The following is a 14,781-nucleotide window of genomic DNA, read 5'->3' as shown; positions in this document are numbered from 1 at the left end:
TTCATCCTTGGCCTATTCTCTCCCTTACCACCAAGTTTCATAAAAACTGGTGCAGTAGTTTTTGTATAATCTTGCTATCACGTACTGGAAGAAATAAAAATAATCAGCAAAACTAACAGACTCATTCTTAAACTCAATCTCCAGCCTAAACCTTCATAGACTTAACTGACATCAGCTGGTGAGAGACTGAGTGAGAAAATCTGCAACGCTTCAACAAGGTATGAACAGGAATGGGGTTACATCTTGTGGGTTTGGGCCTTTTTATTCTTCCTCTTACTTTCTTAAGGGCCAAGATAGTTAAAGACATGACTCCCTGATATGTACTTCTTCCACTTCTTGCAAGGAGGTAACTGTCAAACAATAAACAATTTACACCATTTACATCATTTTGTAGAAATGAAATTGCTCGTGACTATAAAGGTGTGCAGTATACAATATGCTTTCACTTGTCATTTTACATTTATTAATGTCATAGATTTGAATGCACCATCTTAAATCCTTTCGAATGAAGTGTATTCTTGCCCACAGCATCCTTGTTTGTTTACTCTATTTGACTGCTTCCCCTGGTAATCCTGTGTTTGATGTTACAACACTAAGAACTGTGGGTAATTCCCTCAGGCAGAAATCAGACATATGGAAAGCGTGCATAAAAGACCCAAAACATCTGTGAGAAAGTCATGATGGCTCAATAATGGGAAATCTCAAACCATCTGGAACTTAGTGGCATAATCTACGGTGTTTTCACTATAGTGTTTACGTACACTAATAAGGACTGTTTTCCCGTAGTATTACTCTGAAACATTCAAGTGACACTAAACAATAAAACATGTTCAGTGTGTAAACGGAATCATGTGACTTAGGGTTTATTCAGACCTACTTCATTTGGTCGGTTTAAAACAGATCAGAGTTTGGTTCCCGGAAAAGTCCAGACTTTTTTTTTAGGAGTGAATACAAACATGCAAACTTTGATTCGCATCAAACAAGCTTCCAAACAGACTCTCTAAAGCTGAAATAAACCATGTGCCTTTTGGTGCTTGAGAACCACCGTAGCTCCTGAAAGTAGCCAAGCCGTATGAATAGTCAAATTTGTGTCTGTAAAAATAGAATACATATTCCGAAACCGATAAGTGCACGTAGGACCTCAACATTAGTCCTCAATATTAGTTCTGTCCAATGCCAGTGCACTTCGTCACATGCATGCTTCTGTTCACAAATTTTGGTCCACTAGCAAAAAGTGTAACAAGAATGCGATCCCACCCAAACAAAAAACATAAAGTCCACATTCAATCTGAACCAAATATGCAGACAAAAGGACTTTCCAGGTGTGAATACACGATTAATTATGATGAAACACAATAATGTGGGTGAAAATGCACATAATTATCAGCAAATTTGTAAAAACTTAAACTGGTTCAACACATAACTTCCTCTTTTACTATCCCTCTGGCTTCAGCTTCTTCCTTTTTCAGTTACAAATTGTGTTAATTTTATGTTTGTTTGTTTTTTTTAATATGTATGTGTTTTGTATTTAACTGAAATTTTGTATTTTTTGTGTTTTGTATTTAACTGAAATAAACATTAACTGAATAACTGAATAACTGAATATGATCAACCTGAGCCTTCTCGCTTTAACGTCGACAGAGTCAACCATTACACTAAACTCTGTGAACTTTGTATGAAAAAGTCAGTGTCAACGCTCTGTAATCAGAGGTGTGCGACCCACCTGACCCTCAGTGGGAATCAGCCAACCCTTGTTCATTTTTTCAACAGGTGACTGAAACTAAAGTGTTAAAGCCCCAAAGCCACACAGCATCACAAGTGGGCTGGCAGCCACAGAATTACTGTTACTGTCAGTGAGTCTTGTCCAGTTGGTTTGAAGAGCACTTCACAGCTTCAGTTTCCTGTAGTAAGTATTACGGCAAGGAACAGGAGTAAAAACATTCTATATACACTGTAGTACCTACAATGATTGAAGACAGATTTTTTTTAGGTTGTAAAGCAAGACAAAAGCAAACTAACCTCTTCAGAGCCTCATAAGGTTTTGCATTATTTTCTAAGGGTGCCTGGTCTTTATCCAAACAAAAATTCCAGACTTTTTCCACAGCTGCTTCTTTTTTTCCCCCAAGATTGTGACTTTATGTACATTTATACTTGTGTGCCTACTATTTTGGTTTAGACTGTACCTGTTGTGTGGAATAGAACAGTTAATTTTAATAAATGTTTGAATGAATAGATCCATAATGGTGCAATAAATTCTATTTTTACTGACAGACACGTTTTCAAAACATATGAAAATTTCAAAAGTGTATGAATATCACACAAGTTTCACTAGGGTCATTCCAGTACCGACCGGTTAGTGAAATCATATTAAGATTTTCATCTGCTTTCCTCATGAATTTTTCATCTTTTAAGATAATGTGCCTTTGTATACTCAAATATTCAACTATGAGAGAAACTTTTCCCACACTTGATTAAGATTTTCACACAAAATTCCAGACTTTTCAGACCTTTTTTTTTTTTCTGGAAAACAGCGTTTCAAAGTTCCATACTTTTTAAGACGTTCAAGACCTGCACAAGCACCCTATTTCTTATATGATTTTTGTGGATGTCCCTGCAATCAACCAACATCCATATCTGCCTATTCAGCCCCATCCTCATCCTGCTCTCCAAGAACCTGGCTGAGTTAGGCTCAAAATATGGGTAAAGACACACTTTTAAGAGTTATACTGCTCATAACCTGTGCAACCAAGCTGAAATAGAATGGTGACCAAAAAAATCAAATGCAGATATGTAAAACATCCACTTGTATGTATGTTGACAGAGCTGCAGCATTTGCTTTGGCTACATGCATCTAAATATATTGACCATATTGATTTTCTGTTTGTGTTTTCCTACCACTGATTTCCTGATTGAGTTCTCTTTTATTATTTAAAAATCTAGACATGACAGAGTTGACATTTTATATCACTCACTTTATCGAACATATATAAGACCACATTGACTATTGATCAGTACAAATGGCAAAAACAAGCAAGGCCAGGAGAAATAATCAGTGGAAAAACAGAACACCTAACTTTAATTACTGCAAATGCATCCATTCACCTGAGAAGGGCAACGTACAGTAGAGAACCGCATACTATTCACTCATACGTCTCATATTACATTATACTATAAAATACTATATTACATGCTGTAGTGTGTAGCTTGAGTATATTTAGTACAGTACTAAGAGGCCCACATGGATAAACCATCACAGACCTGAAGCCCATTGAGACCTAGTTACTATTCTTTAGTATAGAACAGAATCCAAAACCAGGTATACGGTGTGAGTTTTTACTGTCCCTGATAAAAGATGACGTAATGTAGCGACAAAATGGCAAAGATAGAAAAAATAGAAATTTAGGGTCACCATCTCACAGCGTGACTGCTGCTGTGGCCTATTTCTACCACTGTCATCCCAAAACCATCATCATTTCCTGAATCATAACCATGTCCACATTCTTCTCCTTCCCCTCTCCTGGATTTTCTTTTTTTTTTTTTTTTTTATCTCCGCCAAAGAGGTTATGTTTTTGCCGGCGTTGGTTTGTTTGTCTGTCTGTCTGTCTGTGTGCAAGATAACTGAAAAAGTTATGGACGGATTTGGATGAAAATTTCAGGAAATGTTGATACTGGCACAAGGAACAAATGATTACATTTTGGTGGTGATCGGGGGGGCACTGATCTGCCTTGGCGGAGGTCTGCGCTCTCCGAGTGCTTCTCTATTTTTTTTTTTTTTTTTTTTTACATATAACTTTGGTAAGACTGTGATCATTAACCCATAAAGACCCAAACATCCAATGGCAACCAAAACCATCTACTGATCTAAACAGTTTAATACCTGTTGATCCACTCATCCTATCAATACATGTAAATAATTGGTGTAAAATGCAGTTTATCATCTTTTCGTGGTCATTAGATATGACTCATTTGGATGTTCAGAGGCTCTGTAGTGAATGGGGAAACACTGTCATCTTCTACAACCTTGATTCATCAGTAAAACCCACGGAGTTTAATAACTGACAGAAGTTGTAGATGCTTGTTTTTATGTTCAGTCATTGATATCCTTTCTGAAAATGTCACTTTTTGTTCAGTTTTCTCTGTTGTAAAATAATAACCTTTGAATTTACTCTTAGTTTTCATGAACATCTATATGATCAGTAAATTAAATATTGGAAAAAATACCTGAAAAATGCAAAATACAGAGGATAATATTATAATAAATGGTGATAAATCACTTAAGAAAAGTTAAAGAGAGAGAAAAATTCATTTGGGAACTGACACAAAAGAAGCACTAGGTCTTTATGGGTTAATATTTACAACTATAGCGGCGGAGAAGAACAACATGTACTGATGTCGTTCCATTCTGACCTGTATCATATCCTGATGTTCACAATATTTTATGTTTACACAGTCTGGACATTGTGTCAAACATAGGATTTGCTTTAGATCCATCTGTCAAAGAAATATCTCACAAACTGTAGGAGACTGTAGATAAAGCCTTAGTCAAACCACCAAAGCACTGTTTAAATATGCTTAAATATTCTCAATAAACAGATTGATTCTGAACCTGACAATTTAACGTTTTCTTTTTATTATTGTTAGTTCTGAATACTTATAAATGACCTATATATCTTTGTAATTTTAATCTTCCTGTTCTGCTTTTAGGATGATTTTGCGACATCTGTCCAGGGATTTCAGATGAAAAACAGCCTCTTGGCAAATTTGGTGAGATTAAAGCAATGTTCTTGATTAAATTAACCAATAAATTAAATAAATAAAGGGATCTTCTTTTAATGTCACACTGTGTATGAGTGTGTCTAGACTTACAGGTAACTGTTTCTCCAGGCAGTTGTTGAAGTTCTTCGTTTGGTTGGGTTTGAGCTTCTTCAAGGGGATTCGCGTTTCCCCGATGAACTCGTTGTGTCGGAATTTGTCCTCATCACACACTGAAATCCTGAAGGAGCAGAAGAAAACAGAGGAGGGCATGAATCAAGTGAGCCTCGGCGTAATGTGTTCGGCTCAAAGAGGGCTTAAAACTGTAAAAAACAGTCATTTTCCACCTGAAGCACATCATCCTCTATCACAGGGATCATATTCCCACCAAACATTCCCTGTCGCTGCTGCCCCAGACTTAATAAAACCTTTTGGTCTGATGGCACTGCAGTGAGGAGCTCATCAGATTCTTGTCTGAGTCCATCACTATGACGGGAAACTGTGGGATAATTACACTTTGGGAAGTCCACCATGTATGGATCAACAGACGTAAAGACACTAAAATGAGAGGAGAAAAAGTTGAGAGACATTTCAGATTATAAAAAAGAGCATTGGTCTTCATCATGTCAAACTCATTTAAAACCAAATCACTGCTTCGACTTGAACTTATCTTGCTGGCCTTATCTTATTTACTCAATTAGTGCAGCATGAATTGAATTGTGCTGTGATGCATGGTACAGTACATTCAGCCTGTTTACTGGCTTGTATTATGTTTCCCGTGGACACACAAACATCCTCCTTTCACTGCTGTGAAAACACTAGTGTACACCAGAATCTGTTTTCCACATAAATAGATTCTTTATAATGTGTTTTGTAATTGTTATAAAAGATGCGTGAGGACTGAAAGACAGCACTCCATTGAAAACAACTGCGGACAAAGGTGCTCATATAACCCAGAGCCCCATGTTTTACTTTCCAGACTGATGATCTATATCCCACTCCACTATTTCATTAAATTTATAATGAAAGTCAATTATTGTGCGAGCCAGCGCTGCTCTCGGCGGACCTGTGTCTTCAATTTACTCAGAATATCTTGAACAGAGACAGCTCCTATGTAAACACTCACGGCTCTGACATGACGTGACTCACACTCATGACTATATCAAGCCCCTGTAGTTAAATACTGGTTTGTTTTGAGTGCTTTTTGCTGTATAATCAACAGCTGAACAGAGGACAATATGCAGCCTTTGTGCACTCGCTGGCATCAGCAGTATTGATTAGCGCTGTAGCTTGTAGGCAAATCTAAATCAAAGTGGGTAAAAATTATTTATATGGTGTTGAGATTAAAATCTGAGTAGCAAAAAGAAAGAGTTTTTGGCAGGGAGTGTGACTGTTTAAGGAAAATAACTCATCATTTCACTACATAAAAGTAGATTCTGTTTAACTTAACATATTTACTTATTTATTGGGTTATTTAATAGGGACCATGGACATTTATGAACATTGCTGTATAAAAATACACCCATGTAAATATGCCTGAATTAGTAAAAATAACCACTTTTCCTCTGCTGCTCCTAGGCAGGTGACAGAAACAACAGCCAACATTAATACATCACTCCTTCGCTAGAAATTAAAAAATACAAGTAATGATGACATAGGCATCATCAAAACAAACAAACAAACAGATGAACAAACAGATAAACAAAAAACTAAGAGACATAGGATGATCACAGGGGCATTAGCCAATACATTCACCTCTATAATTACATACAACTAAACTGAGACAGTGTATGGGTGACGAAATGGGTATCAATTAAAGAAGAGTGCATCTCTGGTTTTCTAGGAGCCACTGTTTTAAGAGAGTTTTAAATGTGTTGTATGTTGGACACTCTCTTATTGGGAGGGGCAGGCTATTCCAAACTTTACCTCCTACTATTGACACCACATATTCTATACAGTATATTATTATAGTCAATGCAGTAATAACCATGTTTTTATACAGGGTTCCTACAGGCTTCTACAAGTTAAATTTAAGACTTTTTAAGACCTTTTTAAGACTACTTAGAACAGAATTTAATGCCCATTTCACAGACATACTGGTAACAATTTGTGACTCCTAGAATTTAGGAAAATGTATTTATTTACTCCAACACCTTGATTCTCACTGTTCTGAGTCATTTCTCAGCGGGGGATGCAAAGTTAGCAATAACTGGCTCCTAATTTCAATATAAATCGTCAGGTTGAAACTGAATAGACTGTTACTTTCTTTGCAGCTTGGACATTTCACACACACATTTAAACACAATGCAGCGAACAAGTTTATGGTAACATAACTTGAGATCTACCATATCAAATTTAATACCACTTAAGGGTCAAAACACAGTCATGTCCCATCAGAGAGCGAACTTTAATTGATTGCCATTCCAACATTTATTTCAATATAAAGTAGCTCCTTGTTTTGAATAATCCCTTATGGTCCAACTAAAGCAACAATTAATTTGAAAGTAAAAATGTGGGTCAATTAGCAACACTAATCTGTCAAATTGTCTCTAAAATGTCCCGTCAGAGAGATGTTGAATACCGTGTTTTGACCCTTAAAGACTTTTTTAAGGTATTAAATGCAGACTTGTAAATTCAAGACTTTTAAGACTTTTTAAGACCCTGCAGGAACCCTGTTTATAGCTCTATAGCCCAAATAATAATTAAAATAACAATACTGAGCAGACTGTCAATAAAAGTAATTCAGCAATGACCAAAACAACTTATGTTGTTCTACAACAACCTCACATTAAGACTTTTACATCTTTAATCTTGCCATTGTGTGCGACTTTTCTGTATTATGTGGTTCTAATTTAATGCATAAAACAATGTCAGAGTAAAACAGGAACAGGTTTTCTGTGACTGTGCTAAAAATGTGTTAAAGTGGCACATTGCAGGTCTCATTTACAGCATTTTCCTGCAGTGATATAGACTCCGGTACACTGAATAATCAATGATGAATGATCAACAGAAAACACAGTGGTGAACAGAGGGTGACTTAACTTTGATGCTAATGGTATACGTTTGTTTTGGGTTGAACTTTGAGGCCACTGATAACATTTTCACTGTAATGAAAATATAAAACTAATCATACAAACTCCATGTTACAGTAGGTGCATGTATGCAAATGAAAGCAGACACTGAACCAAAATCCACTACAAGTCCAACAGAAAAATCAACCAACTCAACAAGATGAGCTTAGTAAAAGTGTTCTGGTTATGGTAACATTACTGTCTTTTGCTGTTTATTTGTGAACTAATTATCATTTGTCAGTATCTGTCAACTGAGCATCTCCTCAACAACAGCAAAGAAACTCAGTAGCATTAACAATAATCATCTTTTGTGAAACAGAAAGGTAATTTCCCCAGACAATTCTGATATCAAATAACCATCAAATAGCATATGAAGCCAACAGGTGTCTGTGTGAGTCTGTGTGTTCATTACAATGACAGAAAGTGGTTCATGCTTTCTTTGTTTCCACTTAGATTCTCCATTTTTCAAAATGTGAAAGACTAATAATTTAGACTAGTAAAAACATGACATTTACGGAACATAATGCAGGCAAAAAGTAATAATTTAATCGCTGAAATTTTTGGTTAATAGTTACAAACATACTGTGGTCTCTCATCTAATGTTTCCAGTTCATTTAGTTAATTTATCACAGAGAAAAAGTCAAACTGTTATTAAAGGGCCATAAAACGAGTGATAATATCAATGATAACCCTACTCTGGACCTTAAATAGTATAAGTGCTTGTGGGAAACACTCATTTATCAGGAGTTGGACTTGTACCATTTGTAAGCATTTCACTTGATGGATAAATTTTCAGCTTTGGTAAGTTGACAATAAATACACCCTCTAATGTCGGTTATCAAAAGCATTACAAGAGCAGCTCCTCAATGGCATCTGAATTGGTCAAATAGTCAATGAAGTATATTTATGCAAACAACAGCTTTGTACACTTATGTTTAATCAAAACATTAGTGAAAAATCCAGCCTTGACTGCCTTATATACTTTTGTCTTCTGCACCAAACCTGATGCTAGCTAGGGATGGTTAGAGTCCAAAGAGAATGTGGCTCCTTAACCCTCAAAGACGTAAACAGCCACTGGCGAACAACAGCATCTTCTGATATAAAACGTTTAATAACTTATTAACCATCAATCCTTTCAATTGATTTAAATAATTCAGGTGAAATGCAGTTTCTCACCTTTTAATCATTAAATAACCATCTAATGGCATATGAAGCCAACATGTGACATCAAATTTAACCCATTTTGACATCATACTGAACACAGAAACTGTCTTTTCATTTTATTTATCAATTCACCAAAAAAAACACCAATAAATACTTTTTGAATGGCAGTGGTTGCAGATACTTGTTCCTCCATTCAGTTAGTAATGCATACTGTAATAACTTTTTTTCCAGTTTTGTCTGTTTTGATTTAATAACCTTTGAATTAACTCTTAACATTTATGAATATTTACATGGACAGTAAATTAAACATAGAAAAATGCTAATAAGATAATATATTGAATTGGTATAGGCTAAATAATTTGAAATGATTTGGAAAGCATCGTAAGGTTTAAATTTATAATCTCTAGTTAATTTAATTATTTTAATTAAATTCTAACCCCCTTCCCTCAGGCAGGAGGTACAGAAGCATAAAAAGTCAGACAAGCAGACTAAAAAACTGTTTTTATCCTGGGGCAATCAGACTGTTAAGTACCTAAGTGAGGCCCATGGGTCAGTCTATACTGTCCCTAATTCTGTGCAATATAAGAGTGTGTGCAAAGTGTCTGAACTGTGGATTTTAATGAATGTTTTATTGACTTCCGATTTTATTGGATGTTTGATTTTATTGGATGTTTTTGATGTTATTGGATGTCTCATTTATTGCAATTCTTCCTTTTTTTATTGTTTTGTGCTGAAGAGGTTAAGCTCTACCCATTTTGCATAGCCATTGTACAGTGACATTCTATTCTATTCTATTCTATTCTATTCTATTCTATTCTATTCTATTCTATTCTATTCTATTCTATTCTATTCATTCACCAAGATGGAGAGGGTTTTTTTGATGCCATTCCCATATCTGTCACCAGCTATACTGGTCTACAAGGAAAATGCTTCCAGAATGAAAGTAAGGAAATTTTACCACATGAGAGTCACTGATAAAGAAAAATCAAGTAAAAAATGCTGGTTGGCTGAACTTTCCGAGATACAGCCTTGGGTCAAAATGTGAAATTCAAGAATTAACGAGAGAATGGGTTTGACTCAAAAGGAATATTTGTCTCAGAGCTACAAGATATACTTCAGAACACTGTCTGCACATTAGAATATATTCACTTTACAGGTTCTATTTAGTGGAAGATTTATAAAACTATTATATAAATGTACATAAACCAATATATATGTGTAATAACACTTAATCATATACCTTGAAAACATCAGCAAACCGGCACTTTTATCATTTATTTCCCAATTAATCTTATTAAAATACGTAATATTTAGCACATTTAATCTCTGAAGCAAATCATTCCTAAAAAAAAATTGTAGACCAGTGCTATCAACATGATGATGTCACCAGCCTTACCTTGGGACATTTTTTTTGATGATATCTTATTTTACATTACATGGAGGCAGTTTGTTCCTCCATTGCCCCTGCTTTGATTTCCCATTGATACTGGAGCTGTTTTTTCTTGTCGGTCTATAAGGCAGACTAGATATTCCTCTAGTTCTGTTTTAGCTGATGGCGTTGGTCATGAAAATACCACCCTCAGCCTCTGTTATCTTGGATGGGAGCCAGTTCTTTGGCTGTAAAAACACAAACAACTGGTTCGAGATTAGGCACTGGCTGCAAACCAGCACAAGAACTGCCTCAGTGGAAAAGGGGCAGCAGGAGTTAGAAAGTAAACACCAAAAACAAACACAAACATACATTAGAAGTTTCTGAACTGCCTGGAGGAAAAGCAAACTTAAATCATCCACTGCTTACAGCCCACCTATGACTGGGATCTGTACCGGAGCTACCAAAGTCATTATGTACATGATTGCATAATGTACTTGCACCACTTGATTGCACAGCGATGACACTGTGGTAAAAATAAAGAAGCAGAGAACAGTGAAGTAACATTGCATTGCATAGCAGAGCAAGATTTATCATAGGCTGTGGAGGTAAAATACATTTAAGTTATGAGGAGCAAATAAACCTGTAGAATGTAAATGAACTACACGTGTCATTACAGGCTGTTGTAGCTGCTTGATCAGTGTATCTTTTGGTATTTGGATTTTCTTTTCAGAAACAAACAAAGAACTAGTGGTTAACTGATTTTCATTTTAAAATAGAAGAATTAAAATTGAATTTCAAGGCGTTTTTCTTTTTCAGTGTCAAAACAGATAAACCAGATTTAAAAAAAAACACATTAATTTTTGTTTTCTCTTTCTAATCACAAAAAACAGAAACTTACTATCTGACAGAAATGGAAAAACCGACCAAAAATGGTGGAGTTTTTCCTTTTTACAGAGACTTTTTCAAGGTAAGAGCACTAATGCCTAGGCCACAAAGATTCTTACGAACGATGGCTTTGTACGAATCTTCAAGTTCATAGACATTCGTGGAGGGAGCATGTCTACAAACTAGAGATTTTGTACAAACTGGAAGACTCGTACAAACACACTGTGTGTAAGAACCTTTGTGACCTCGGCATTAGCACTCTTTCTTTGAAAATGACAACATCTGGTCTTCGAAAATGAAAAAAAACACTGTTTTTGGTCTGTTTTTTCCATTTCTGTCAGGCAGTAACTTTGTTTTTTGTGATTAGAAAGAGAAAACAAAAATCAATCTGTTTTTTTAAATTTGGTTTATCTGTTTTGACACTGAAAAAGAAAAAACGCCTTGAAATTCAATTTTAATTCCTCTATTTTAAAACAAAAATCAATTATCCACTAGTTTTTCTTTTGTTTCTGAAAAAAAAATGCAGTTACCAAAAGATACACACACTGTTTATGTCCAAGCTGAAGATATGTCTTTTAAACTCTGCATATGGCAACTTAAATCGTTATATCTGCACTCTTCTCTTTTTATTTTTAATTGTTTTAATATTCTGTTTAAAATTCTATATTTTACAGTTTTTATTCTTTATGTATTTTAACTTCTTTTATTTTTGTAAAGCACCTTGAATGACCATGTGTATTAACTGTGCTATACACACAAACTTGCCTTGCCAGTTCCCAGATAATTTGCCCAGAATGAGAAAATTCGTCAAAAATTCCTGCCTCTGCATTTTTTTCCCCAAACAAAAACCTTTCATGCCTAAAATCTACACATTAAACCAAAGAAAAGCTATTTCCAGTCTTTTGTATTCATTTATATTGTTTCGCTGCCTTTATTTTCTTCTGCTTTCTGTTATTCGTTGCCCCACTTCCTTTCTTATATTCCTTTCATTCTTCTCCTTTCAGTTCTTCCGTCTGTCTTTTCCTTGTTATTCTCATTAGTTTCCTCATGTCTTCACCTCATTTTTAAATCTTCTCCTCCCAGTTCTTTCATCTTTTTCTTAGTTTCTTTCTGTAAAAATGCTGTCCATGAATTTTCCACATTCACCTTCTTCCAGTTCTTTCTTTTCGACTACTCCATTCCCAGTTTCTCTCATTCTTGAACTCATATGGCCTTATTCCTTGTTACTTATGCATTGTATTGATTTGTGTTCTCATTTTATTTGTTCTTGTTTTTGGTTCCCTTTCTCTTTAATTTGTTTTCTTGCCTTTTCATTTTCTTCACCCTGCTGCATTTATTTGATCTTTTTCACTCTTATTCCATGGTCCTTTCCTTCTTTCATTAACTTACCTTTAATGTCTCCTTCTCTTGTTTCCTCAATGTACTATTTCAGTTAACTTTAACTCCTTTCCTTTTTGCACTTTCCTTTCTCAAGTCCTTCACTTTAATTCTACCATTTTACTTTCATTTTCTGTTTTTCTGCATCATTCCCTTCTATTCTTTCCAATTTTCACTTTAATTTCTGCAAAATCTTCTATTCCTGCTTCCTTTAACCTGTAGCATCCCGTCTTTCATTCTTTCTTTCCTGGTTAGTTTTTTTAATAATATCTACTCTTGTGTCTGTTCCTCCTCAACTCATGGAGCTTAAAGTGAAAAGTACCTGAGTGTTTTGCGGACCATATCCTCATCTGTAATGCCATAGTAGGTCAGGGTCTCGCTCCAGACAGGGTTGAGTGTGTTGTGCAGGGTCTTGGTTCGAAGTTTATTGGCCTGAAAGACAAAAGGGAAAAGTTTGAGTACAACTGAGCACTGTGATGGGCCGATACTGACTCTGGAGAGCGCTCATCCCTGAGGTGTCGCTATCATTAAAATGCTGCCAGGATTACATAAACATCCTTGAACATGTACAAAGCCTTGCCAGCTCGGTGGGAATTTGTCAATGCATTGACGTCTGGTGGCACACATGCAAACACCAGCTCCCTGCTGCATATTGAACGCTGGCAGGAATGAAATACAAACAACACAGTGCATTTACATGAGGTGACAGACATAATCAAAGCAATGCAGGGAGTGAATGAAAAACAGAGTCCAGTCCAGATGAATGAATGCACTGGAGTTATGAGATAGTTACAGTGACTCAGCTCTAGATGAATATGTTTGTGCTCCTGTCAGAAACAAGTTGACTGAGAAAAAGCAATCAATTTTACATTGCAAAATAAAAAAAAAGTGTCTTTCGAGCCACAAGCTGCAAGAACCAAACGTAAAGATAAAAAGTATAAATCAAATGATGCCTGTGATGATACCTAGGATAAATGTAAACTTTGTAAATGGAAGTAGAACAAATTAGTCTTCACTCTTCTGTGTAATGTTGTTGTAAGTTTCCTACAGACACTGAACATCACAATTACGTGCAATGTTACCAATATTCAAATAATGTGCAGCAATTACTTCATTCAATATCATTGTCAGTATCATCTGGAAAATGATCTCTTATCATTTCATATTGCTTTCAATATCTGTCACAAAATCGTGCGCAATAGTACCTCACATTATTTCATTATCAAGTCAGATTTGATTCTAATTATATTGTTTTGCCACTTTAGCTGAATTATTTTGGACTACATTTATCATACTAGAATTGCTATCCAGTTTGCACTAGTGTCATTTACCCTTCACTTATTTGTTTTTAATCTCACTCCTTTTGAACAATTTCCTCCAGGGTTTAATAAAGTTTTATCTTATCAGTTTACATATAAAGATAGAACATAACTCAAGAGAAAACAGTGAGACAATATTTCTCAATAGGACAATTCTGACAAAACAAAAGAAAGGAAAGCCCTACAGTGCACAGTACATGAAAACAACTGTCCTGTTCATACTAGGATATACAGTATGTTCTTAAAACCCAACTCAAAGCAGCAACAAAAGATTAAATGTGTTTGCAAATAATTTGGCTCATCTTTTCCTTACTGAAATATTTTCCTTCCTAAAATGAAAAAATATGAATGATAAAATGAAAATATAAATTAAAGAAAGTACCTGGTTTTAATTGTTTTAATGCAGAAAAGCAGGGTGTTAGATGGTCTGGTATTTTGTTACTGACTCATTAGTTAGTGACATCTCTAATTCCTTTCAAATATTTAAGATAATAAAGGACTTTTCATGCAACTGGTCAGAAAGTTTTTATTACTTGGTCATTGCAGTCACTCATATTTCAACAAGATGAAAATCATATGTTCGAGTCTAATAGAATAGCATATCATCTGCATACAGTATATTGTTGTGATTTAATCATACAGACATATGCATATAATACATAAATAAACTGAGCTGTTTTTTTTTCTTTTTATTCATTGAGTTTAATGTTTTCAGTGGGCTTTAAGGCGAAGACACACCAACATGATTTTCAGACGTCACCGGGCAGTCTGGTGAGATCGGTGACAGTGTGCTTGGTGTGTTCTGAGTGATCAGCCATCTTTAATGCTGTCGCCAGTCTTT

The 14,781-nt window shown here is 35.3% G+C and overlaps 1 protein-coding gene across 2 annotated transcripts in view; it reads right to left on the bottom strand.

The window, feature by feature from the left end:
• The window catches only part of doc2b (double C2-like domains, beta), a 260,480-nt gene that overhangs the window by 53,473 nt on the left and 192,226 nt on the right, over nt 1-14,781 (bottom strand). For both annotated transcript variants that reach the window (XM_030154266.1, XM_030154267.1), the window contains 2 exons: nt 12,944-13,053; nt 4,867-4,993 (listed from right to left, as the gene is read on the bottom strand). In XM_030154266.1, the coding sequence (XP_030010126.1) occupies nt 4,867-4,993; nt 12,944-13,053 (237 nt within the window). The remainder of the gene's footprint in view (nt 1-4,866; nt 4,994-12,943; nt 13,054-14,781) is intronic.

This window comes from Sphaeramia orbicularis, chromosome 14 (genome assembly GCF_902148855.1).
Source record: "Sphaeramia orbicularis chromosome 14, fSphaOr1.1, whole genome shotgun sequence".
NCBI classification, from domain to species: domain Eukaryota; kingdom Metazoa; phylum Chordata; class Actinopteri; order Kurtiformes; family Apogonidae; genus Sphaeramia; species Sphaeramia orbicularis.
The sequence above is the reverse complement of the archived record's forward strand: the minus strand, read 5'-3'. Positions and strand labels throughout refer to the sequence as shown.